This window comes from Neovison vison, chromosome 12 (assembly GCF_020171115.1).
Source record: "Neovison vison isolate M4711 chromosome 12, ASM_NN_V1, whole genome shotgun sequence".
Lineage (NCBI taxonomy): Eukaryota > Metazoa > Chordata > Mammalia > Carnivora > Mustelidae > Neogale > Neogale vison.
Window position 1 is genome coordinate 6253020 of NC_058102.1, and position 25351 is coordinate 6278370.

The 25351-nt window shown below is 52.8% G+C and overlaps 2 protein-coding genes across 3 annotated transcripts in view; one reads left to right on the forward strand and one right to left on the reverse strand.

The window, feature by feature from the left end:
* Nucleotides 1–5301: 5301 nt before the first annotated feature.
* Nucleotides 5302–13255, forward strand: RRP7A (ribosomal RNA processing 7 homolog A). 2 transcript variants are annotated; one of them, XM_044228374.1, is made up of 7 exons: nt 5302–5380; nt 6815–6957; nt 9779–9904; nt 10543–10660; nt 10937–11034; nt 11418–11616; nt 12751–13255. In XM_044228374.1, the coding sequence occupies exons 1-7, from the start codon at nt 5308–5310 to the stop codon at nt 12834–12836; spliced, it is 843 nt and encodes a 280-aa protein (XP_044084309.1). In that variant the 5' UTR covers nt 5302–5307; the 3' UTR covers nt 12837–13255. The 2 variants fall into 2 exon arrangements, with proteins under 2 accessions (XP_044084309.1, XP_044084310.1); XM_044228375.1 differs by lacking the exon at nt 6815–6957 and having other exon boundaries at nt 5303–5380.
* Nucleotides 13243–25351, reverse strand: part of SERHL2 (serine hydrolase like 2) — a 29148-nt gene continuing 17039 nt past the window's right edge. Inside the window, exons 9-12 of the mRNA XM_044228373.1 lie at nt 21258–21292; nt 15528–15610; nt 14035–14131; nt 13243–13662 (exon numbers count right to left, since the gene is read on the reverse strand). Coding sequence (XP_044084308.1) covers nt 13543–13662; nt 14035–14131; nt 15528–15610; nt 21258–21292 — 335 coding nt within the window. The 3' untranslated portion in view covers nt 13243–13542. The remainder of the gene's footprint in view (nt 13663–14034; nt 14132–15527; nt 15611–21257; nt 21293–25351) is intronic.

Below are 25351 nucleotides of genomic sequence, written 5' to 3' on the forward strand. Positions count from 1 at the left end.
AGGACTTTGGGACCCTGGGACCCAAGGAATTAACTGGCACTGTTTTTTCCTTCACATCTCAAAACAGTTCTGAAAAAGCAGACACACACCCCCCCCAAATAAGCTTCACAAGACTACAGCCTCACCCCAGAAGAAACCACCCTGACGCTACCAACATAAGCCAACTTGGGATCTTAAGCTTCTAGCCTCACGAGGCTGTACTGGGGGCACCTCCAAATTCCTGTTGGGGTGGTATAGAGAAGGCCAGGCAGGGAGCTGGAACTTGAAATTGGTTTTGGTGGAGGCCATATGAGGAGAAATGAGGCCCCTTGACCCCTCCCAACCAGGGTGTTCTAAGTAGAAGTGGAACAGGATGATGGAGCTGACCCCAGCTGACCCCTGCAAGGCAGTAACTAGGAGGCACTCCCCACCCCCGGGTGTCCGACATCAATCAAGGAACCTGAGCTCCAGCCACACCTGGCAGTGATTAAGTGGTGCCTTTCCATCCGCATCAGAGGAGGTGTGCGTGCTGTAACAGAAAATCGAAAGATAACAGTGTTTGTAACGACCCAAAATGTCCATGTTTCAGTCAAAAATAGACTGAAGAGGCCAGGGAAACAGAAAAGGGGGTAGGGAGACAACACCGAGATAAAAGATGTTAGAATTACCTGCCAAGGATTTAAAAGCAGCCATCATAAAAGTGTAACAAAAAATTAACACACTTGAAACAAGTGAAAAAAATACAAAGTCTCAGCAAAGAATATAAAGAATCATTTAGAGCTGAAAAACACAATTAACCAAAAAAGCAAGGAAGAATCCTTGAAGTTGAAGGTAAAGCAATAGAAATTAACAAATTGAACAGAAAGGAAATTTAAAAAAAAAGAAAAAAAAGGACCTCGGGGACCTATGACAAAAAAACTAAAATTAAAAAATCATCAGAGTACTAGAAGGAGAGAAGAAAAATTGAGTCTGAAATAGTTGAAGTAATAGCCATATACTTCCCAGAAATGGTGGAAGATCTAAACCTATAGATTCAAGAGGCTCTAAGAATCCCAAACAAATCCGAAGAAATAAACACCAAGACACGTCACAGCCAAACTTAAGAAAACTAGACAAAGATTTTAAAAGCAAAAGAAGGGCGCCTGGGTGGCTCAGTGGGTTAAAGCCTCTGCCTTCGGCTCAGGTCATGATCCCAGGGTCCTGGGATGGAGCCCAACATGGGGCTCTCTGCTCAGCAGGGAGCCTGCTTCCTGCTCTCTCTCTCTGCCTGCCTCTGCCTACTTGTGATCGCGGTCTGCCAAATAAATAAAATAAAATTGTTTAAAAAAAAATAAAAGCAAAAGAAAAAGTGACATCTTTTAAGGGAAAAACAATATGACAGGTCCCTCATCAGAAACCAAGCGGCCAAAGGGAAGTGGCACATTTTTAACATAAGGTTGGGTGAGAATTCTACATCCAGCAAAAAATATCTGTCAGGGATCAAGATTATTTCAGACAGGGGCGCCTGGGTGGCTCAGTGGGTTAAGGCCTCTGCCTTCAGCTCTGGTCATGATCTCAGGGTCCTGGGATCGAGCCCCACATTGGGCTCTCTGCTTCGCAGGGAGCCTGCTTCCTCTTCTCTCTCTCTCTCTGCCTGTCACTCTGCCTACTTGTGATCTCTATCTGTCAAATAAAATCTTAAAAAAAAAGATTTTAAAAAATTATTTCAGACATTCTCAGATAAAAGAAAATTAGAAATGCGTTGCCTGAAATAATGGCTAAAAAAGCTCCCTAACCTTGAAGGAAAAAATAAAAGAAGGAAACTTGTGTATCAGAAAGGAACGTAAGACAGTAGAAATAGGGGCGACTGGGTGGCTCAGTGAGTTAAAGCCTCTGCGTTTGGCTCAGGTCATGATCCTGAAGTCCTAAGATTGGGCCCCGTGTCTGGCTCTCTGCTCGGTGGGGGACCTGCTATCCCCTCTCTGCCTGCCTCTCTGCCTACTTGTGATCTCTGTCAAATAAATAAAATTTTTTTTAAAAAGTAAAACTATAGGTAAAATACTTCTCTTGAATTTTCTAAATTGTTAATGGTTGAAACCAAAATTATAACACTGATGTGGTTCTCAATGTACATAGAATAAATATTTAAAACAATTACTTTATAAATAGGAGAGGACAAAGGGAAATGGAAGTTTTCTACATTTCACCCAAACTGGTAGATGTCAGCAGGGCTATACGGTAGTGACAAGTATATATGATGAGACTCTTCGAGCAATCACTAAAAAAGGTAACACAACCCGAAACACTACAGAAAAATAAAAATGAATCTGAAAAAAAAAATGTTCAGGTAACTCACAGGATGGCAGGAAAAAAAAATTTTTTAAAAAAGATTCATTTATTTGACAGAGATCACAAGTAGGCAGAGAGAGAGAAGCAGGCTCCCCGTTGAGCAGAGAGCCCGATGCGGGGCTGGATCCCAGGACCCCGGGACCATGACCTGAGCCAAAGGCAGAGGTTTAACCCACTGAGCCACCCAGGCACCCCGGAAAAAACAAAATTAATAAAATGTGAGATTAAACTATATCACTAAGATCACTGTATCAAATATAAATAGTCTATATATACATCCACTGAAAGATTGGCAAAGTGAGTGGAAAAAACATGCCCTTACATGCTCTCTGCAAGAGACACATCCAATATGACAATATAAGGCTGAAAGCAAAATGATTGAAAATAATATATATCATGCCAACAACCCCCCCCAAAGTAGCTATGTTAGTATCGGATATATTAGACTTCAGAGCAAAGAAAGTTACCAGAGATAGAGGAACATTGTATAATGGGGGGGAAAAAAAAAACAAGGTTGATCCACCAAGAAGACAGAATCCTAAATATGTATGCCAAGTAACAGAGCTACAAATCATGTGATGCAAAACCTGATAGAATTGGAATAGCAAATCCACACTTAAACGCTCGAAGACTTCAACATCCCTTGCAACAATAGGTAGAACTAGACAGAACATCAAGGATGTAGAACTTATTACCACCAACCAACAGGATGCAACCAACAAAAAATTCCACCCAACAACAGAACACACATTCTTTTCAAATACCATGGGACATATACCCATATCCTGCCCAAAAAAACAAATCTCAACAAGTGCAAAAGAATTAAGTTCATACTGTGTGTTCTTGGTGACAGTGAAATCAGTAATCCCTGGGTTAAATATCAAAAGCTTTCCCTCTAAGATCTGAGACAAGACAAGGATGTCTGCTTTTACCACTTGTGTTCCACAGTGAACTGGAGGCTCTAGCCAAGGGGTTTTGGTTTGGGAAGGAGTCGGGGAGTTGCAGAGAAAAGCATGCAGATTGGAAAGAAAAAAGTAAAATTATTTCTATTTGTAGATGACATGGTCTTTATACAGAAAATGCTAAGGAATCCACTGAAAGACTACCAGAACTAACGTACACAGCACAGTTGCAGAATGCTAGGTCAATTGATACAATGAGTAATCTAAAAGTCATATTAGAAAACAATTCTGAAACTCAGGATAGAGTCAAACAATAAAATAGGATAAAATTAATACTTAAGTGTACTTAAAATAAGCGTAAAACTTATATCCTGAAAACTACAAAACATTATTGAAAGAATTTAAAGGGGTCCTGTGGAGCCAAAACCATCTTGAAAAAGAAGAGAGTTGAAGAACTCACACTTCCAGATTTCAAAACTTAAGTCAAACGCTACAGTAATTAAGACAGTGTGAGACTGGCATAAGGAGAGACAGACAGACCAGTGGAATAGAATGGAGAGTCCAAAACGAAAGCCTCGTGTATCTGGTCCATTAATTTTCAGCAAAGGTACCAAGACAATTAATTCAGTGGGGGAAAGAATAGTCTAACAAATGGTGCAGACAACTAGATACCCTCCAAAAGTAAATTTAACTTCAAAAATTTAAAAACTTTTGTACCTTTAAGAAAGTGAAAAGACAACCCACAGATTAGAAGAGAGTATTTGCAAATCACGTATTTGATGAGGGAATGGCACCCAGGAAAGATGAAGAACTCTTACAGCACAACGATAAAAGTAAAAATAACCCAACAGAAAATGAGCAGACTCTGAGTAAACATTTCTCAAAAAACAAAAGCCCACACGAATGGCCAATGAGCACATGAAAAGATGCTCAGCATCACTCATGATCAGGGAAATGCAAATCAAAACCCAAGCAAGGAGCTATCACTATACGATCATTAGGATGGCTATAGCCAAAATATTAGATATAAATAATGGTGAGGATGTGGAGAATTTTAGACCCTCAAACTTTGCTGGTGAGACATTAAAATGATGCAGCCACTTTGGAAAACAGGCAGTTCTCAAAAAGTGAAACACAGTTACTGTAATGATCAAGAAATTCTCCTAGAGGGGCACCTGGGTTACTCAGTGGGTTAAAGCCTCTGCCTTTGGCTCAGGTTATGATCTCAGGGTCCTGGGATCGAGTCCCACCTGGGCTCTCTGCTCAGCAGCGAGCCTCCTTCCTCTTCTCTCTCTGCCTGCCTCTCTGCCTACTTGTGATTTCTGTCTGTCAAGTAAATACATAAAATCTTAAAAAAAAAATTCTCCTAGATATGTATCCAAGAGAGATCAAAACATGTCTGCCCAAAAGTTGTAGAGAATATTTATAGCAACGTTATTCACAATAGCCAAAAGTAGAAACAACCCAAATGTCCACAGACATATGGATAAGCAAAATGGGATCTACACCTAAGTGAAATATTACTCAGCTCTAAAAAGGAAGGAAATTCTGAGACCTGCTGCTACGTGGATTAACATGAACACACGCAAAGTGGAATAAGCCAGACACAGAAGGACACATACTGTATGATTGCATTGCATGCGGTATCCAGCGGAGTCAGATTCACAGGAGCGAAGTAACATGGTGGTTACCAGGGGCTGGGGGAAGGGGGAAACAAGTACAGAGTTTCAGCTCGGGAGGATGAAACATTCTGGAGATGGGCAAGGAGGTTGGTCGCAGAATACTGAGAAAACACTTAATGCCACTGAATTGTACACTTAGAAATGGCTGGAATGGTCAGCTTCAATGCGGTCTTCACTGCTACCTGCGCACTGCAAGACTGGAAGGCTGAGTTCCCTCCACGCCGACATTTACCCACACATCCACGGGCTGACTACGCGGAGCAAACGAAGGTTGAGCGGCGAAGGTACCCGGGCCCGGAGGCGGGCCTGGAACCGAGAAGGCGGGCCCCACGCCGCCCCGCCGTGGTCATGGAAACGCGCACGCTCCCAGCGCCGACTGCAACTCCCAGCGGCCCCCGCGGCTTCCGGCTGGCAAGATGGTGGCGCGCAGGAGGAAACGTGGGTCGCGGGACCCGGAGCAGGGGATTCCAAGCCCGCCGGGTTACTCAGGTGAGGGGCCGCGGGGTCGGGGCGGTCAGGCTTCCCCGGGGGGGCGGCTCGGGCGGCGGCGCTGGCTCGGGGACCCCCGCGCGATTGGGTATGAGGCCTGGTGGCCCGGAAGCCCCCAAGACGCCCTGCTCGCGTCTGGCGGCACTTTTCCGGGACGAGCCCATTTTGGCCACCGCTTCCCTTGGGGAAACCCGTCTCTGTCCACCCTCTAACCCCGGACGAGGGAGCCCACCCGCTTCTTATCACCTCTGGCACTCCTAGTCTGGCCCCTATTATCGCCCCTAACCCGGCTGTGCCTTCCCAGCTGGTTCTGCTGCCCCTGCTTTCTGTTCGCCCAGGTGCCGGAATGTGCTTTCCAAAGTCAGATTTAAATCAGATCTTGCCTCACAGCCTGCCTGTATAGCCCCATACCCACTGAATTCCCTCCCGTGGCTTTACAAGTTAGCACCTCAAACGAAAGCCAAACTTACTGACTTGTGTGGCCCCACATGTTCTGCCTCAGCCGCCCTGGAGCTCTCTCTGTTCCTCTGGAGCAACAAGCTCTTTACGCCCTCAGGGTTTTTGCACTTGAGGTGCCCTTTTCACACAGCTGTGCCTTATGACTTTGATACTACTTCCTCAAAGAGGCCGTTCAGATACCCATCTGAAGACCTCCGCCATGCAACCATCCCGCAGTTTCCCCCTTTCTTTCATATTTGATAGGATCTTCTTACGTGCTGCCTTGTTCGTTGTCTTGTGCTACTCTTGTGGGAACTTCCTGAGCACAGGTGCTGCAGCGGTATCCCCACGGTGCTCTGAAGGAGGCCGGGAGAAACAGAAAACAGCCCCTAGCATTACGGGAATGTCAGAGATTAACCCCAAATGATTACGCAGATAGAGACTTAGAGACATGGAGAGACATTGTCAAGGCACAGAGCAGGTGGCCCTGACTTGGCGTGGAAGGCTCTCAGAGGAAGTAAAGTTAAACCTGAGGAGTGGGTGGAAGAAGAAGGTTGGTGTTTCAGGTAAAGGAAACATGTGAGCTTGAGTGAGGCCTGGACTTACTGGAGGAATGGAGAGAAGGCAGAGGGGCAGGCCCGCACAGTGGTGGGGGGCGGACTCTGCAAAAGGATGCGAAAGGTGGGCAGGGTCTGGCAAGGCTTCCAGCCGATGTCAGGATTTTGGTGTTGACCCCAAGAGCAGTGGGGTTTGGGCTGCCGTCTCATGGTGCTCCCCACCTGTCGTAATTGCCCGTTTACATTCTCTCCCCCACCTGCTTGGGTGTCCCTCCTAGGCAGGTTCTCTGTTCCTTCACTCTCACAGCCTGCACAGTACTCCGCACAGGCCTTGCCTAGGGGAAGGGCTCAGTGATGGAACGGACAGACAGATGGCCAGAAAGGGACAGCCTGAGCTTGATGTTCACGCTGTCCCTCCCTGCCCCCATTTCCTGTCCAGTCATCCCAATCAAGTTCTCGGAAAAGCAGCAGGCTTCTCACTACCTCTATGTGAGAGAGCACAGAGTTCGAGAAGGCACCAAGTCTTCCTGGCCTCAGAAGCGGACCCTTTTTGTCCTCAATGTGCCCCCATACTGCACAGAGGTGAGCGGGTGTCCGGGAGGGAACCTCTAGGGCGGGCCAGGAGCTACGGGTAGGGTTGGGTTTCCTCTGGCCTCCTTCCGCTGGTCCTTGCTGGTTAGGTGGAAGCATCCAACTGAAGCCCCAAGGCAGGGCATCTAGAAGACTGCTGCATCTGTCTCTTGTGAGAGGAAATAGCTTATTATTATTATTTTTTTTAAGTACTCTCTACATCCTTTATCGACTGAACCAGCTAGGGGCCCTGGAAATGTCTTTTTTTTTTTTTTTAAAGATTTTATTTATTTATTTGACAGACAAGAGATCACAAGTAGGCAGAGAGAGAGAAGCAGGCTCCCTGCTGAGCAGAGAGCCCGATGCAGGGCTCGATCCCAGGACCTTGGGATCATGACCTGAGCCAAAGGCAGAGGCTTTAACCCACTGAGCCACCCAGGCGCCCCGGAAATGTCTTTTTATTTTTATTTTTTTTTTTTTTTTAAAGATTTTATTTATTTATTTGACAGACAGATCACATAGGCAGAGAGGCAGGCAGAGAGAGAGGAGGAAGCAGGCTCCCGGCTGAGCAGAGAGCCCGATGTGGGGCTCGATCCCAGGACCTGGGATCATGACCTGAGCCGAAGGCAAGATAGATTTATATTTTTATTTGAGAGAGAGAGAGAGAGAGAGAAATAGCATGAGCACGCACAACGTGGGGGCAGAGGCTGAGAGGGAGAATCTCAAGCATCCTCCACACCCAGCACAGAGCCAGACACAGGGTTTGATCCCAGACCCTGAGATCATGACTTGAGCCGAAAGCAAGCATCAGACACTTAACCAATTAAGCCACCCAGGGACCTTGGAAATGATTACTTATTTATTTACTTATTTATTTTAAATTTTAATTTAATACTATTTTTTTGGAAATTTTTTTTAAAGCTATGCTTTTTTTTTTTTTTTTTTTAAAGATTTTATTTATTTATTTGAGAGAGAGAGTGTGAGAGAGAGAATGAGCGAGGAGAAGGTCAGAGAGCGAAGCAGACTCCCCATGGAGCTGGGAGCCCGATGTGGGACTCGATCCCGGGACTCCAGGATCACGCCCTGAGCCGAAGGCAGTCATCCAACCAACTGCGCCACCCAGGCGTCCCTAAAGCTATGCTTTGAAAAGTAAAGTTTTGGGGCCCCTGGGTGGCTCAGTTGGTTAAGATCTGCCTCTGGCACAGGTCACAGTCCCAGGGTCCGGGGACTGGTTCCCACATCAGGCTCCCTGCTCAGTAGGGGGCCCTCTTCTCCCTTTCCCTCTGCCTGCCACTCCCCCTGCTTGTGCTCTCTCTCTCTTTCAAATAAAATCTTTAAAAAATAAAAAAATATAAAGTACATTTCTAAGAAGCTCAAAGCTTTTTTATTATTTCCCAGAATTCTTTGAATTACATGTTTTCCCTGATGATAAAAGTGATACATCTCCATAGGTAAAAATAGAAGATACGGGGTGCCTGGGTGGCTCAGTCGTTAAGCATCTGCCTTCGGCTCAGGTCATGATCCCAGGGTCTTGGGATCGAGCCCCACATCAAGCTCCCTGCTCGGTGGGAAGCCTCTTTCTCCCTCTCCCTCTCCCCCTGCTTTGTTTCCTCTCTCGCTGTCGAATAAATAAGTATTTTTTTTTAAAAATAGAAGATAAGCTTATCCTCTAAATCTGTCCAGGCATTAATGTATTTTCACAAAAATGGTTGTTTTGCTGGGGCGCCTGGGTGGCTCATTGGGTTAAGCCTCTGCCTTCGGCTCAGGTCATGATCCCAGGGTCCTGGGATCGAGTCCCACATCGGGCTCTCTGCTCGGCAGGGAGCCTGTTTCTTCCTCTTCTCTCTTTCAGCCTGCCTCTCTGCCTATTTGTGATCTCTGTCAAATAAATAAATAAAATCTTTTAAAAAAAGAAAGGAATATTAATTTCTAAAGATATGTTTATTTTAGGGAGAGTGAGTGGGGGCAGGACAGAGGCAGAGGGAGAGAATCCTCAAGATAGGAACTAATTTCAAAAACACTTTTCTGCAGTCCGAGAAAAGCAGGAGAGAGGCTGTCATGTTTTACGCTTCCTGAAGCGTGTGTGTGTGCAGAGAAAGGCCTGGCCACAGGGTATATAGCTCGCTGTGTTTCACAGACTGAACAGGCCTGCATACTCAGCCCCCAGAACCAGAATGTGACCCGAGCCCAAGAAGTCCCTTCACGGCTCTCCCCTCCCAAGGATCACCGCCGGTCTGAGTCCCAAAAACACAGTGTTGACTCCAGGTTTAAATGGCTGCTGCAGGAAGGAAAACTTAGTTGTTTGGCTCCTGAAATCCAGAATCCTCTGCATAACCCCGGAAACGTCCGCTCCTAGTCTCCTGATAGAACCTAATCCTCCTCCGGGGATCGTTCAACCAGAGAAAGGGGCAGCGACGGACGACTGACCTTTCAAAGCGAGAAATCCCTTTTCAGGGACCAAGCAAATAACCTGGGCACATGTTTCAAGCAGTTTCCTTCAAGCAGTCATAAAGTCAAAAAGTTTATACCTGAATTCTGTCTCACGCTGTGTCTGCTCCCTCCCATGTCCCATGGCCAGTGGAGGTGTGGGTTTTTTTACTCAACAGTTTTGAACTTGGAAATTCACAGGGTTGTGGGCTCGGGCTGTGGGAGGGCAGGACAGTGACGGTACAGAGGAGGATATGGCTGGCTCTCGGCCTGTGTGTGTGCCCTGCAGGTGGGCAGACACGGGCTCCGAGACCTTTGGGGGCCCTGGTCCCCTGGCGGTGCCACCCTGGGCGGAGGGAGGCTCCCCGAGGCCCCGCAGCCCCTCACGCTGTGCTTTCTGCGGCAGGAGTGCCTGTCCCGCCTCTTCTCCCCCTGCGGCCCCGTCCAGTCCGTGCAGTTACAGGAGAAGCCAGACCTCACTGACAGCGCAGAGGAGCCAAAGTCCAAGTTTTTTCACCCCACGCCCGTTCCGGTAAGCGTCCAAGTGCTGCCATCTGCTCACCTGGGGGCGCAGGCGGCGGCCAGGGTGGCACTGGTAGGCCAGTCCCTGCCACATGTGGCCGAGGACGCCGGCCAGTAAGCAGTGCCTCTGCTCCTTTCCCTGGATTTGCCACGTCCTTTAGCTTCTTGTCCAGCTCTCTCCATTGTCCTGGGTGGGAGCTCAGAGACCATCTTGCTCGCTGCCCTGAAGGGCCTCCCAGAGCTCCCCTCCTGCTCCCCAGCCAAAGTCCCTTCTTCCTGAGGCCTCCCGGCCTGGCCTCCTCTCCCTGTCCTGAGCTCCCACCTTCCCCTGGCGTCACGCGGTCTGACCTAGTGCGTGCTCTGTCCGCTCCCAGGACGCGGCGAGCTGGTTTGTCACCGCGTCCCTCCCATCACCGGAAGGGAAGTCCCGAGTGTCTCACCTCACCTGGGTCGCTTCTAGCGGGAGTTGGAAAACCAGGAGCGTGGCTGTCCCTCCCCAGGATAACAGAGAACTTTCTGGTTATCTTCCTGGTTCAGGAACATACCAGCACGTGTCCCCTAGCCCAGCGAGGGGTCTGGGAGCCCTGGGAGCCAGTTGCTGGGCGGGTGGGACGGGTGCTGACCTTCTGACACCTCTCCTTCCCCCAGGGCTTCCAGGTGGCCTACGTGGTGTTCCAGAAGCCAGGCGGGGTGTCTGCTGCCTTAGTCCTCAAGGGCCCTTTACTGGCCTCGACAGAGAGTCACCCTGTGAAGAGCGGCATCCACAGTCCGTACCACGGCAGCGTCGCGCCCCCACCCCACTTCCTGGGCCCTGGGTTGGCGGGGGGAGCACTGTGGGCAGTGCCTGCTGTGTCCACGCACCCCCAGAGCGGCAGTCAGGGCGGGTGGAGGGGCGGGCCCAGCTTGCCGCCCCTAGAACCTTCCTTGAGCCGCAAGTCTCCATCCTCGTGGCCTGCGTGAGAAGATCCTGCCAGGCTGGGCACTCAGGGCCCTGAGGATTAGGTCTGAGGAGGTCCCGTTTCCCTCCCCACTTTCTCCTCAGAGTGGATCAGCAGCTACGCAGACTCCGTGCCAGACCCTGAGGCCTTGAGGGCCGAAGTGGACACGTTCATGGAGGCGTATGACAAGAGGATAGCTGAGGTGGGGCTTCCGTGCGGACGGCATCACAGGTGTCGTGTCGCTCTGCAGGGGGATGAGGGTTGCCACCCTGTCTTGGTCACTGTGTAGAGTTTGGGCTCCCTTTTTCCCTGCTGAGTCCTGTGTCCCCTCCCTGGGTGATGCCTGGTCTCTAAGTGGCCTGTGGGAAACAGTCTGAGGGACGAGGAGGCAGTGTCAGTACCTCTGTGCCCCCCGCTCCCCCAAGACTTAGCTCCTGGGAGGGAGAGGGCGCAGCAGGTGGTGGGTGCGGGGAGGTGGCAAGAAGGTTCTGGGTGCCGGAGAGAGAGCTTCGAAGGTGGGGGGGGGCACCCCAGGCTGCAGGGCGGGTCCCGGGGTCCGCCGGGCACAGCGTCCTCTCCTTGCAGGAGGAGGCCAAGGCCAAGGAGGAGGAAGGGGTTCCGGACGAGGAGGGCTGGGTGAAGGTGACCCGTCGGGGCCGGCGGCCCGTGCTGCCGCGGACGGAGGCGGCCAGCCTGCGGGTGCTGGACAGGGAGAGGCGGAAGCGCGCCCGCAAGGAGCTGCTCAACTTCTACGCCTGGCAGCACCGAGAGAGCAAGATGGAGCGTAAGGGAGGGGCCAGAGTGTCGTGCTTCAGCCCCGTCCGGAGCGCAGGGCTCCCACGGGCGCCACTGGGACGTGGGTGTGGAGTTGGGGGGGGGGTTCCCTGGACACAGACGTCCCAACAGGCTCTGGAATCAGGGTCCCAGCCTGCAGCATCCCCTGCGGCGGTGCCCCTGTTGCTCCCTGCGACAGCTGTGGGGGCCCTGAGTTGTTGAGACGCTTGGGACACACCCGGGACGTGGGACCACCCCGAGCGGTTGGCGCTGGAACCTGTCGGGCTGCAGCAGGGCCACAGAGAGGGCCTCAGGGAGCCGCCGCTGCTGTGTGAGAGTGTGTGCATGTGACGGTGCGTGTGACGGTGCGTGTGACGGTGCGTGTGACGGTGGGTGTGAGTGACTACAGGGCGGGCGCCCTCGCACGGAGCGTGTCGGCAGGAGCGCCCGCTCGCCCCGGCTCACTCCTGCTCCTGATGACGCGGAGCGTGTGCCGCAGGCCACTCCTTGTTTGCGGGGTGGCTTCCCCGTGGGCAGAGGGTGCTGGCCCTGGCCTTGGCAGGGGGACAGGCTCAGCAGTGGATGGTGACCTGCCATCCAGGCCCGTCACCCTCTCGCCTGTCTTGCTGCTGCTTCCCACTCTGGCGTCTCTCTTTGGGCACCGTAGCTCCTGCTCGTCTCTCTAGAACCGCCGACAGCACGTCTACATCGGCTCTCCCTCTGGGCCCGCCCCTCTGTATTCCTGACTTGGTCCCCTGGTGACCAGAGCCGCCATCCGAATTCTGCAGAATTCCGGGGCCCAAGTCCCTTTACTCCCTGATGTTCTCCCCAGGCTGGCTGCTGCAGTGGGGAAGGGCAGGACAGGTGCCCCTGGGGGGGCTCCCCATACCCCAGAGCCGCCTGCCTTAACCCCGGATGTGTGGGGGGGTGGTAAGGGAGCGGGCATCTTGCTTTCGCTGCGCTCGTTCTTCTGCTGAGTCTTCCAGAAAGCTCAGGCGTGTGGCCGCCCTGGCTCCCGTGCCCTGCCCTCTGGGCCTGCAGGCTCATCTTTCCCTGCAGCGTCTGGACAGTATCAGAGAGGAGGGCGGAGGGGGGGCACAGTCCCCACAGGGTACACTGACCATTTTCCCATCCCCTTCCCCAGATCTAGCCCAGCTGCGTAAGAAGTTCGAGGAAGACAAGCAGAGGATCGAGCTGATGCGGGCACAGCGCAAGTTCCGACCCTACTGAGCCGAGCTGGTCCCGGGGCCCCCCGGAGAGGGGCACTGAGCGGTGGCGGTGTGTGGCCAGGCAGGACGTGAAGGCCTGGGACACTTGTCCCAGACTGCCCAGGCCCAGGGGCTGCCACATCAAACCCCCCCCCCGCCCGATCTGAGCGCACACGGTGTGGGGAAGGACAGGACCCTCCCCCTGGTTCTGAGGCCACAGCAGTGGGGGGGGGGCGCAGTGCTGGTGAGGCCTGCCTGGTGGAGGGGGGCCCACAGGCCGCAGAGAGCCACCAGCCCAGGCCATGGTTACTTCCTTCTCCCGGTTTGTCTGTTCCCAGTCTGCCCCGGGCCTTTGGTCTCCATCTGAGTGTCCACTGTATTCTCCCTTCCCCTCCTGGAAGAGCCCCCGCGCAGACGGGACAGCCTCAGAAGCACACAAGAACCGTTTTATTTTTTGTCTGGCTGGGCGGCCGCCTGGCTGCTCCTTCCCTCCCCCGCTCCCTGCAGACCGCCAGCCACAGAACAGCGCCCCCAGATCCAAACAGGGTCTCCCCCTTGAAGTCACAGATGTTGAAAGAATCTTGCCCCGTGTCCCCCAAACTCCCCAGGATTCTCCATTCAAGACCAGTGAGGCCAGTCTCTACCACACTGCCCTGGCTGGAGGGCCTGGAACTAGGAATCTGGGTGGTGAGTGGTGGGCATCGGGTCTCCAAAGGCCTGGGCCCAGGCTACATATGGTGTGGTATCGTCTCCTTGCTCTGCAGAAAGGCACTGATGATACCAGCCACGTTCTCGGGCTGGTTCAAGTGGACGTAGTGGCAGCCCGGGACTTGGATGTACTGGTACCGCTGGAGAGGGGCGGGAATGGTTGGTGAGTGTGGCCCCTCTGCTGTGCTGGGGCCTTCCCAGGGTCTGCTACCTCCCAGGGGTTCCAAAGAGTCCCCCATGGTGAACCACGGGGCAAGACTGACCCACAGCTCCCCAGTTACATGCTGGTTAAGTCAGAGCCTGACTCAGAGTCAGAAAGGCCTGATTTGGGAATGGGGGGGATGTCCGGATTTCTGGGTCATTCTGGCCTGTGAGGTGGTAGAGCTAGGCTAGGGAGGGCCCAGTAGTCAAGGGTGACCCTCCCTGGGAGAGGGAGGGCACTGCGGGCCGGCCACACAGGCTCCCCTTCGGTGGTGGTGCTGAGGTCACCCGAGCTGAGCTCATGCCCCTACCTCCTTTAGGATCAATTTCAGCGTGTCTGTCACAAAAGTTATGATGTTCTTGTTGGTGTCATCCTCCCTTCTCACGTTAAAATATCCTTGCATTGCTCTGGAAAGTGAGAGGAAAATCAAGGTTCACCCTGGGGACACCCTGTTGCCTCCCCCAGCCCGGCTTCCAGGCTGAGCGGAGACCAGCCTAGGCTTGCCTCTGATTTTCCTGCAGTTCAGGGCCCACTGTGGCCAAGGTGCTGCGGGGTTTACCTCGGCAGGGTCATGGGACCCGCCCGCGGCCGGGGCCTCTGCATGGCGCAGCCGGGATGGGACGGGCCCGAGTCCATGCTCGCTCTCCACATCCTTCCTGAGATTTTGCCCATTTCTCCTGTATACTTAAGAGTTCTGCAGGGCGCCTGGGTGGCTCAGTGGGTTGAGCCGCTGCCTTCGGCTCAGGTCATGATCTCAGGGTCCTGGGATCGAGTCCCGCATCGGGCTCTCTGCTCAGCAGGGAGCCTGCTTCCTCCTCTCTCTCTCTCTGCCTGCCTCTCTGCCTACTTGTGATCTCTCTCTGTCAAATAAATAAATAAAGTCTTAAGTCGATTTGAGGACACTGTCATCGTCTCAAAAAACCCCAAACCGGAGCTTCTGGTTCTCACCCAGCTCCTGGGTTTACGCCAACACTGACCGCAGAGACTCTGCGCTCCGCACTGGTGTGTGGGTCGAACCACAGAACGCGTGCACTCGGGACTGGCTTTCACTTTCTGTCCTGTTCTCCCGAGTCACCCGTGTAGCCTGCACCAGTTCGTTCCCTTCTGGCTGAAATGTAGCCCCCCGCGTGGACACGCCGCATTCGGCCTGTCTGCTGGCGCTCGCCTGGGTGGCCTCTGCCTCCGGGCTGTTGTGACGAGCACCGCTCTGGACGGTCCTGCACGAGCTGCCGTGTGGACCTAGGTCGGGCCTGTAGGTCCCTGGGAGGGTGACTGTGGGGCCCTGTGGTAACTTAGTGGCTCCAGAAACTGCCAGACTGTTCCAAGTGACTGTGCCGCTTTACAGCCCCACAGTGGGAGGCTCTGGTTTCTCCACATCCTTGCCAGTGCCTGTCCCCTGCCATGTAGGGTTCCGCCGTCCCCAGGTGTCGGGGGTTGCTGCGTATCTCACTGTGGTTTGGATCTGCAACTCCAGTTCGTGCTTCCTAGACCCCTATGCTCAGCACCAGAGACACACGTCCCTAGAAGTCACAGCTGTGGCCACAGGGAGTGGCTGGGGGACTGCGGCTGGCAGCTGGGGGCGGTTGGAAGGCCGGGGAGCAGCAAAGGGCCAGGGGACCTGGCAGGGGACAGTCGGCTGGTGCCTGCCCAGCCCTGCTGCCTGCGCCCTCCCCGGCCCTGCCCTCCACGCCCTGGTGCCAGGGGCAGCCCAGCCTCAAGCAGGAGAACCCGGAACCTCACACGAGGGAGACCTGGGGGTTCCTGGCAGCTGAGGGTCTTTGGAGGCGCGGGGCTTGCACTTACTTGATGAGCAGAACGCGGGCCTGCAGCTGCTTGGTGAAGTTCATGAACTGCTCCCTGCTGACGAAATCCATGCTGTGCTCCGGCTGCGGGGGGACAGACCACGGTGAGTTTGCTATAAAAGGCAGCAGGTGTTGGTGCCGGTGTGAGGCCTCTGTCCTGGGGTGGGGGGGGCTTGGGGGGCCACTGTGGCCATTGACCCCGGGACCAGGTCCAGCTCCCAACCACATCACCCCCAGAGGCCTCTAACCTGCAGGCCAGAGGCTTGATTCCTCCCTTAATCCGTTCTCCCTCTTCCTGGGCTCATGGCTGTCCCACCAGACACTGTGCAGGTCCCTTTACATCCTGGTGTGGTTGTACAGCTAAATGCTGGGAAGTGACCTGGGTGGCTTCTGGATCTAGATTAAGGACGAGACATGACCCCTCGTCCCGATCTTCCTTCCCCCACCTGCAGGCGGCCCAGGCGGCCCAGGCTCAAGACTCCACCACGAGCAGCCTTCCGACCTGCACCGAACGTGTCCTCGTCTGCTTAAGCCACTGCGGAGTGAGGATGCGTTGACACTCCCACAGCCCCGCTGGCCTCCATCAGGGCCAGGGCCACCCTGTTTTAGGACCACATAGACACCACAAGTGGCTACCAAGTGCTTGGTATGAGGCTAGCCCAAGTGGTGCTGTGGGGGAAACTGCACAGTGGATGTCGAAGACTTAACAGAAAGAATGCCAGATGCCTCACATTTTTATACTAGTTACATCTTGGATATATGGAGTTAAAAATACTAAATTTGGGGTGCTTGGGTGCCTCAATCATTAAACATCTACCTTTGGCTTGGGGGGTCCCTACTCAGTGGGGAGACTGCTTCTCCCAACCCCGCCCCTGCTTCTGTTCCCTCTCTGTCAAATAAATGAAATCTTAAAAAAAAAATTTTAAAGTATTAAGTTTGGGGGCATCTGGGTGGCTCAGCGGGTTAAGCCTCTGCCTTCAGCTCAGGTCATGATCTCAGGGTCCTGGGATGGAGCCCTGGCAACGGGTTCTCTGCTCAGCGGGGAGCCTGCTTCCCCCTCTCTCTCTGCCTGCCTCTCTGCCTACTTGTGATCTCTTGTCAAAAAAAAAAAAAGAATACTCTCCTCTTTAAAAAAAATATATATATTTTTTTGATTTCCTCTATTTCTTCTCGGAGCATGGCTACCACAACATGTAGAACCGCACGAGACTCACGTTCTACCAGACGGCGCTGGAGCCCCGGAACTCCGGGTGGGGTGGGAGACGCCCGACAGGTGTGTGTGGAGGGGGTTAATTCAGGGAAGCTCCCATGAGGACTGACTGTTGTGCCCAACACTCCTCCACCTTTGTGATAAATCTAAAATTCTCACGAAACACACGTGTGCACACACACACCTGGTCACAGCCTCCAGAGCACACTGCCCTTGATCTGCCCTGACCTCCTCCCGGCCATTTCCTGCTCCTTGGGCGAAAATGATCGTGGGTGCTTTTCCAGAAATAGACCTTTCCAGATCACCCACGAGGCCCGATGAACGATCTATCGAGAACCCAGACACGCTTACACGTTAGCTCCTGCTGGCAGGGTGCCCAGCTTAAGGAAGAGCGGGGAGCTGGTCCGTGCCTGCACAGGGGCCCCCCTGACCGGAGTCAACGCGCACACTGAAGCAGGCCTCTACGGAGGATCACAAAGGCGCAAGTGGCACAAGGGTGAACAGGAGATGGCACCAGGACTGGGCTCACGAGTCTGCCCCCTCCCCCAGCCTGTGCTCCTCTGGCCGGGGCGGGGGTGGGGGGTTGTCTCAGGCCTGGGGGCCCCGTCAGGGGCCCAAGGCAGAGACTGAGGTATGTGACCTCTATTCTGGTCTCCGGATATGAAAATGTAAGTCTGGGGTTTTGCAGCACTTTCCTCTCAGGCCACCCAGTCTGAGGACATCTCTCCAAGAAAGCCTTTAAGAACAAAGGCTGCTGGGTATGCCTTGTCTCTTTTTTCTTTGCTTCCACCCGCCCCCCCCCCCCACCTTCTTTCCCTAGTCCACTTTCATTCCCTGGTCTATGTTCTTCTTCTGCACATCTAGTGTAACTTACAGTAAAGTCCCTGGATCTGCGTGGCAGCTCGTGATGGCTCCGTGCGACCCAGCTCGAAGCCTTGACCACCAGCAGCCGCAGGCTCCCTCTCAGGGTAATCTCCGAGGACACCACTATTCAGACCGCTAGCCCCATAGATCAATTTCCCTCTTTTTGAACTTCGGGTTAAGTGGAATCATGCAGAGTGCTCTCTGTTTCTGGTTTCTTTTGGTCTGTAAGTATGTTTTTTTCCCCCTGTGCGGTGCTCCTGCATATGAATACATAACGATGTACGCATTCTGTCGTTGGAGCACATGCGGGGGACTTTCCGGTTTGGGACTATTATGAACGAAGCTGCTACGAATGTCCTCGTACACGTCTTCTGTGCACACGGCACACGTATTTGCTAGGGACACAACTAGGAATGGAAGGACTGGCTCACAGGATCTGACTGTGTTTTGCTTAAGCAGTTTCTGCCAAACCATTTTCCAAAGTGTTTGTGTTAATTATGCTTCCTCCCGCAGGACATCAGAGTTCTGGTCTATGTCTCCATTAAGACTTGGTGTTGTCAGGTCTTTCAATTCTGACACCAATTTCTACCCATCTGGTGGAGGTGGGAAGTGTATTTCATTGACTGCCCTAATTACTGATGATAACGATCACCTTTCATGGGCTGACGGGGCACTTGGATAGCCTCTTTCATGAAGTGCCTGTTAAAATCTTTTGCCTGTTTTTAGAAATGAGAGTGTTAGACTTTATCTTATTGATTTGTAGGAGCTCTTTACATATGCTGGATAGGACTCCTTTAGCAGGCCTATGCCTTTAAGTATCTTCTTTTAGTCTGTGGCTGGACTCTTCTCTCTCTTAATTTATCTTTTGATGAACAGAAATTCTAAATTTTAATTAAGCTCTATTTATCAATATTTTCACTGATTCATGTATGTGTTCTATTTTAAAATATATTGTTGGGCGCCTGGGTGGCTCAGTGGGTTAAGCCTCTGCCTTTAGCTCAGGTTATGATCTCAGGGTCTTGGGATCGAGTCCCGCATCGGGCTCTCTGCTTGGCAGTGAGCCTGCTTCCTCCTCTCTCTCTCTCTGCGCCTGCCTCTCTGCCTACTTGTGATCTTTCTCTGTCAAATAAATAAAATCTTAAAAAACATACATATTGTCTACTTCAAGGTCATAAGGCTATTCCCTGTTTTCATTAGAAACTTTCCTGTTCTACCTTTCATATTTTGATCTATGATCCATCTTGAATTAATTTTTGTGTATTGGGTGAGGCAAGGGTCTAGGATCATACTTTTCCCTAAACCCATTATCTGGCTCGACTTTATTGTAAAGCAGGTGGTACCCATTCATAATGTTAACAGTTACTAAATTCCCAAAGTATTCTGCAAATTCAATGTCCTCTCAGTATTTTTTTTTTTTTTAAGTAAGCTCTGCCCCATGTGGGGTTTGAACTCAACAACCCCAAGGTCAAGAGTTGCATACTCTACCAAGGAAGCCAGTCAGGCTCCCCAACCCAATGTAATTTTTAAAAAAAGGTTTATTTATTTGAGAGAGTGAGAGAGATCTGGCAATAAGCTCCCAGCCTGAGGACCGGCACACAGAAGACAGACCACGGTGAGTGAGCCTTGGTGGCTAGGAGCCCCCCCGCTCCAATAACTGGCAATGGACCAAACTGGCTGTTCATCTGGGGAAAAAGTGAAAATGGATCCCTACCTCACACCATCCTTGAGAACAGATCCCAGCTGGATCAAAATCAAAACTCAAACATTCCCATCCCCTTGGCTGATGCCCCGGTCCGGGCCTCATGTCCACACCTGGGCCTGGGCACCAGCTCTCGGTGGCGTCCCTGAGGCCAGAGCTTCCCACCTCTAACTACAGCATCTCATATGTGCGAAGCATCTTACCCTCTTGAACCAGCTCATTAAGAGCACCCCCTGAGAGCCCCTAACCTGAGAGCAGCTTGCTACGGCACTCGACCCATGGGCCTTCGCTAGTCTTCGCAGCAACCCCACAAAGACGGGCATGGGGGCTGGTACCTCCTGGCTGCTCATTAGCCAACTGCACGGATGAACAAACAAAGGAACGTACTTCCTTTCTGCACGTAGGACAACCTGAGGCACAGAGCAGGTAAGCGGCTTGCCCGAGGTCACACAGCCTCTGGGCCTGAGTTTCTGCAAGAGCTCACATAGCTCCACACTGGTCCCTCTCTCCCCTTCTGGTCTTCAGACCCTCCATCAGGACCCCCAACTCAGCACTTGCAGTGAGCCGATGCCAAGCCTCTGTGCAGCAGCCCGGACCTGGAAAGTCTTTCCCTTCTCCACCCACATCGACCCCAGCACGGGGCTCCTCCCACCTCCTCCAGGCAAGTCCGCTGTCCACACCCATCCCTCGGCAGGCCTTCCCTGCACTCCCATGCAGGTAACCCCGGTAAGGTAAACAAGTACAGTCATTTCCGTGAGAACCTAAACAAACACCAAAACCCAAGAGCCCTAAAATACGTTGGTGTCTTCCTACCCTGTTGTGCAAACACACAGATGGGCCTGCAAGCCTGCCCTTGACAGTGGGCCTCGGCGCTCACCGTGGGCTCAGTGGGCAGCTGTGTGTCGGTAATGGTTTGTGTGCTCGGTTGTTTGTGGGTGAGAAGCCCCCACCAATGGTACTGCTTGACTGCGGGCGGGTCGCTCGGCTGACTTAGTTTCCCAGCCTGGGAAGTGGGGGTGGCAGCAGTTCCCTCCTCCAGGCCTGCAGTGACAATGACTCCCACACACACAGGTGAGGCAGGGGGAAGAATGAGAAGCAGAATGAGCGCCCCCTGCTGGCAATAACCTCCCCCAATCAGGTGCAGGGCAGACCCAAGCAAACCCCTCAGGCCTGCCAGCCCTGCAGGGGAGACATCTTCCACTCAGGACTCCGCGGGGCGGGGCACCCTCTCCCTTGCCCTCAGCCCTTGCCCTGCAGAGACCCGTGACTGGAAAGCAGCTGCACACCACCTCACACCCACGAGGGTGGCTAAAATTTCAAAAAACTAGAAAACACAAGTGTTGGTGAGGAGATGCAGAAACTGGAACCCTGTGCATTGCCGGGAGTGACAGCGATGCTGCGGCCGAGCGGAAACAATCTGGCCGTTTCTCGAGAGGTTCAGCGTAGGATCCTCAAGCGATCCAGCAATTCCGCTCCTAGGTGTGTGTCCAGAAACACTGAAAGCCAGGACTTGAACTGATATTCATCACTCATGTTCACAGCAGGATTCACAATAACCAAAAGGCGGAAACAACCCAAGGGTCTTTCTATGGACAGATGGACAGATCCACGCAAACGGAATATTATTCAGTCGTAAAAGGAGAGACGTTCGGGCACCCCGCTGAGACATGGATGAGCCTTGAAAACCTTCTCTAAGTGATTGAAGTCCCTGGAGCAGCCAAGCTCACAGACAGAAGACAGAACGGTGGCCTCCAGGGGCTGTGGGAGGATGGGGACCTGGTGTTCAGTGGGTACGCGGTTTTTATGGAGGAGGACGGAAAATGTGGGGGCAACGACGGTTGTACAACGTTGCGAATGGACTGAGTCACTGAATTGGACACTTAACAAATGATTTTAAAATGGTAACTATTATGCTATGTATAATGTCCCACAACAACAAAAGAAAAAGCAGCACTCACCAAAGCTATCCTCCGGTCTCTGTTCAGCGTTAGGCCTGGAACGGAAGCACAAAGATGGGGCCTCAGAGCTGCCTGTCAGGATAAGGGACCCCACAGGGCTTCCCTGAGGACCCGGGGCCCTTCTGGCCAGAGTGCTCTTCTTCAGCCTGGAATGGCCTCTTCCTGGGGCCGAGCTGGAGCAGCAGAACTCGGCCACTGGCGCCTGGCCACGGACTGGTGTGGCCCACAGAGGTGCCTCCCGCCACCCTGGAGAACAGTGCAGGAGGACGGCGGTTTCCCTGTCTGGCAGAGCCGCTGTCGTGGTCACCTCCTCTTCAGGCCCCAGGAAGCATCCCATGGCTAAACTGTGGGAAACACCTGCTCTGCAGGAGAGCAGAGAAACACCTTCCCCCTTACGGGTACCAAGGCGTTTTCCGTGCCCAGAGCCCCTGCTTTTGTTTCCAACTCCCGACTCCAGCCCCACCTGGCCTCCTGTCCCCCTTCCAGAACCTTTGCAACCTTCGCCTTCACCACCTGCTGCTCAGCGTGCCCATGGGGTCATTCCCCCCAGGCCCCCTCACAGCTCCCACTCCGGCTGCCACCACCCTGTCACCCTCCTGCCTCGGGCCTCTGAGCCATGTTTGGTCCAGAATGACCTTCTCCACCCTGTAACCGCCCCACCCCACCCTCCACCTTCCCGCGCTGCCCCAGGCTGGGCGCTCACCAACGGGTGTGTTTGCGATGCAGGTGCTGGAGAATGATCCCACAGGAGACAATGATCTGCTTTCTAGAAATTAGCCCTCCCTCTTTTTACAGTGGGGATATTTGCCCCTCAGGCTAAGAACCCTCAGGAAGAAGATGCCCCTCAGACTTAAGGAGCTGCCAGATAGTCCCCTCTCTGCTCCCAGTGGGGGAAAAACCAAATGCCAAACACTGCTGGCATTTTCCCAAAGGAACACGTACTTTTCCGGCCTCCCCGGCTGCAGTCCTGTCCTACCAAGTCCTGGTGGTCCCTTCAAAACCTTCGGCCAATAGCAGCAAGAGAGCAAAAAGCCAAACAGCACGTGCCCTTGGCCCCCTGACCCTGGCCAGGACCCGGACCCGGGACCCACACTGCGGCCAGTGCCACCTTAGAAATGCAAATTCGGACCCACCTCCTTACTCTCCAGGTAAAACCCTGCAAGAGCTTCCCTTTGGTTGAAAAGAAAACAATAATGAAGGAACTTTTCAACTTTGAATGTTCATCCACATCCCCCACCCCCACCCTGGGTCGCCGGGGAAGCTCTACTGCCTTCCACCAAGGTCAAAATGACTTTACCGAACTTCAAAGCATGGGCTCTCTTTCCACCCTGAGCATGCATGGTACACCTGCTTTCTTAGCAAATGACCTCAAAGAAAAAGTCTATGTTTGTTCATTTTGTGTCAACAGTTCTTGGCAGTGTAGGCGGGATCTCAGAGCCACTGGCGGAGAACAGCCGGGGGTCACCTCTATGGTCGGTACCAGCTCGGGTCCTCCAAGCCCCACCGTCTGTCTGGTGAGTTCTCCTGATGATGTCCAGACCTCCTCGATTTGGGTTGGCCGTCCTGACTTTTATTTACGAGCTGTTAAAAGTTACTGGTTATTTCTCAAGGTGGGAATTGAGAAGCTTAGGGAATAAAATTATGACCATTATACACCTAACCGCTATTTCTGCTTCTGTACCTTCGCTTGCTAACCCATGAGGAGATGGAAAAATACCAGCAGACTTTCTATGGACACTCTGTAACCACACATTCCCCCGCCCAGAATTGAACCTGACAGAATGGCCGCTCCCAGACCCCCCACCCAGCTCTGGGTGCAAGAGATAACAGCCATCTGGCGCCCCGCGGCTTGACAGGGAGACCCCGGCCAATCCTGAGGTGACACACACCCTAGCGGTGCCAACTCAGCAGTTTGAAGAACGACAGCCCTTTGACCGAACCAATAATCTGTTCCCAGCCTTTTCCCGCTCTGTAGTGCGCCAGTCGTATTAGAGAGTTGCTGTTTGATTTTCCCGTGCTACGTGGCGATTTGTTACAAGATACTATGATGTATGCTAAGTCCCTGCCTCCCCAAAAATAGTGTATAAAAGATGTTGTGGTCCCGAGCACGGGACCTCTTAGCGTCACCGGTAATGAGTGCGCGGAGGTCCGGGTTCGAACTCATAATAAACGACCCTTGCAGTTTGGCTTTGACTCTGGACTCTGGTGGTCGTCTTTGGGCGGGGGGGTCTCGGAATTTGGGCATTTCAGAATCACCTAGAGGAGGGGATGGATGGGCTGGTGGTCTTAATTTGGCATTATGCTAACCGATGTCATTAATATAAGGTTTGAGTCAGTTTTCTGGCTAGAAATACGAGACTGAATTGCTCGGCTCCGAAGAGAAGGGACACTGGCTCCTTCTGGCCAAACATCGCTTTCAGGTGACCGAAAGGCCAGTGGAAGCGGCTGAGGCTCTTTCTCAAGACCTGTAGTGGTCCCGTTGGCATTGCCATGTCCTAAGATCATGGGTGATCGGCTTGTCTGGGGCTGCACACCGGGAAAGCACACGGAAGGACCAACCGCCGGCGCTCCGAGCTCCCTGGGTGGTCTCAGACCTCGCTGGGAGAAACCGAGATGCATAAGAGGGTGTCCCATGGCTGTTTCTGGAAGGGATCCTTTGTAAGTAGCATCCTCCTGGTCCGCCACACTTACTGTCCTTAGATCTTATCTAAGCCTTAGTCTAAAACCGAAGCTGAAACTAAAAGGACTGGGGACCCGGGCTTCAAAGGAGGGCACAGTCCCCCAAAACCAGTAATCACCGAGAGAAAGCTCTGGGAGATCATTTGTAAGGGACTCGTGCGAGGCCTTACCTAACGGGGGAACCTAAGGATAACCAGAGTCTCAGGTGGCCGAATGGGGGCTCCTAACAGGTCTGAATTAGTTTCTCGTGCGCACAGTTAGGGGAAGTGGGCTAGCAGACCAAGCAACCAGAAACCAGGGAGCTCTCCCACCCCTGCCCCCGCCTCTGGGAGGAACCAGCGCCACTTAGAGGTACTCTGGGCTTCTCGCGGTTTCTTCGTTGTAGCGTTTGGCATCTCTGCGCAAAACTGGCCCTGCCCTAACCGGAACTCACTCACTCAAGGAATCATAATAAATTACGAGGCTGTGTTACAATTAGATTCGTTTCAATAAAAGGGGGTATCTGGAAGTTGGGTCTTTAATGTCCTCTGCATAAATATTGGTGAAACAAAGACTAAATCCCGTCGGCACCCTGTTCGTGGACAGGCGTCCACCTGTGACATACAGGTGAGAGCTTTTCTCTCCCGCGGGGTGGTACTGCTAAAACTAATTTGTAGGGGAGCTCTGTTTAACTGGTTTAGAGGCAAGCGCTTATAGAAACTGGGCATTCTAGGGGTGTCAGGGTGGCTCAGTCGGTTAAGCCTCTGCCTTCGGCTCAGGTCATGGTTTCAGGGTCCTGGGATCGAGTCCCTCATCGGGATCCCTGCTCAGCAGGGAGCCTGCTATCTTCTCTCTCTCTCTGCCTGCTGCCCTGCCTCCTTGTGATCTCTCTCTCCATCAAATAAATAAATAAAATCTTTTTTAAAAAAGGGGGGCTGGAGGCGCCTGGGTGGCTCAGTGGGTTAAACCCTCTGCCTTCAGCTCAGGTCATAATCCCAGGGTCCTGGGATCGAGCCCCACATCGGTCTCTCTGCTCAGCAGGGAGCCTGCTTCTCCCTCTCTCTCTGCCTACCTGTGATCTCTCTCTCTGTCAAATAAATAAAATCTTAAAAAAAAAAAAAAAAGAGGAAACGGGGCATTCTAAAGCTCAAAAAGTGAAAAACGAACTCAACTATTGTTTCAAGTTCATTTGATGGGTGGTGACCGTCCCTACCTTCCGACTTCCGTGTAACTCCCTAACGAAGACGCCTCACAGGAAGGGACGCAGTAGATGGTCCAAAGAGATAAAGATGAACACAAATTTAAAACACCTGACCCCCCCCCTCCCTAACAGAATAATGAGACAAAGGAGGAGGAAGACAGGCAGACACCAGCAATCCTACAGTTCCCGCAGGTCTCCAAGCCCAGCCCCGGTGCCCAGCCTATTCCCCACTTCT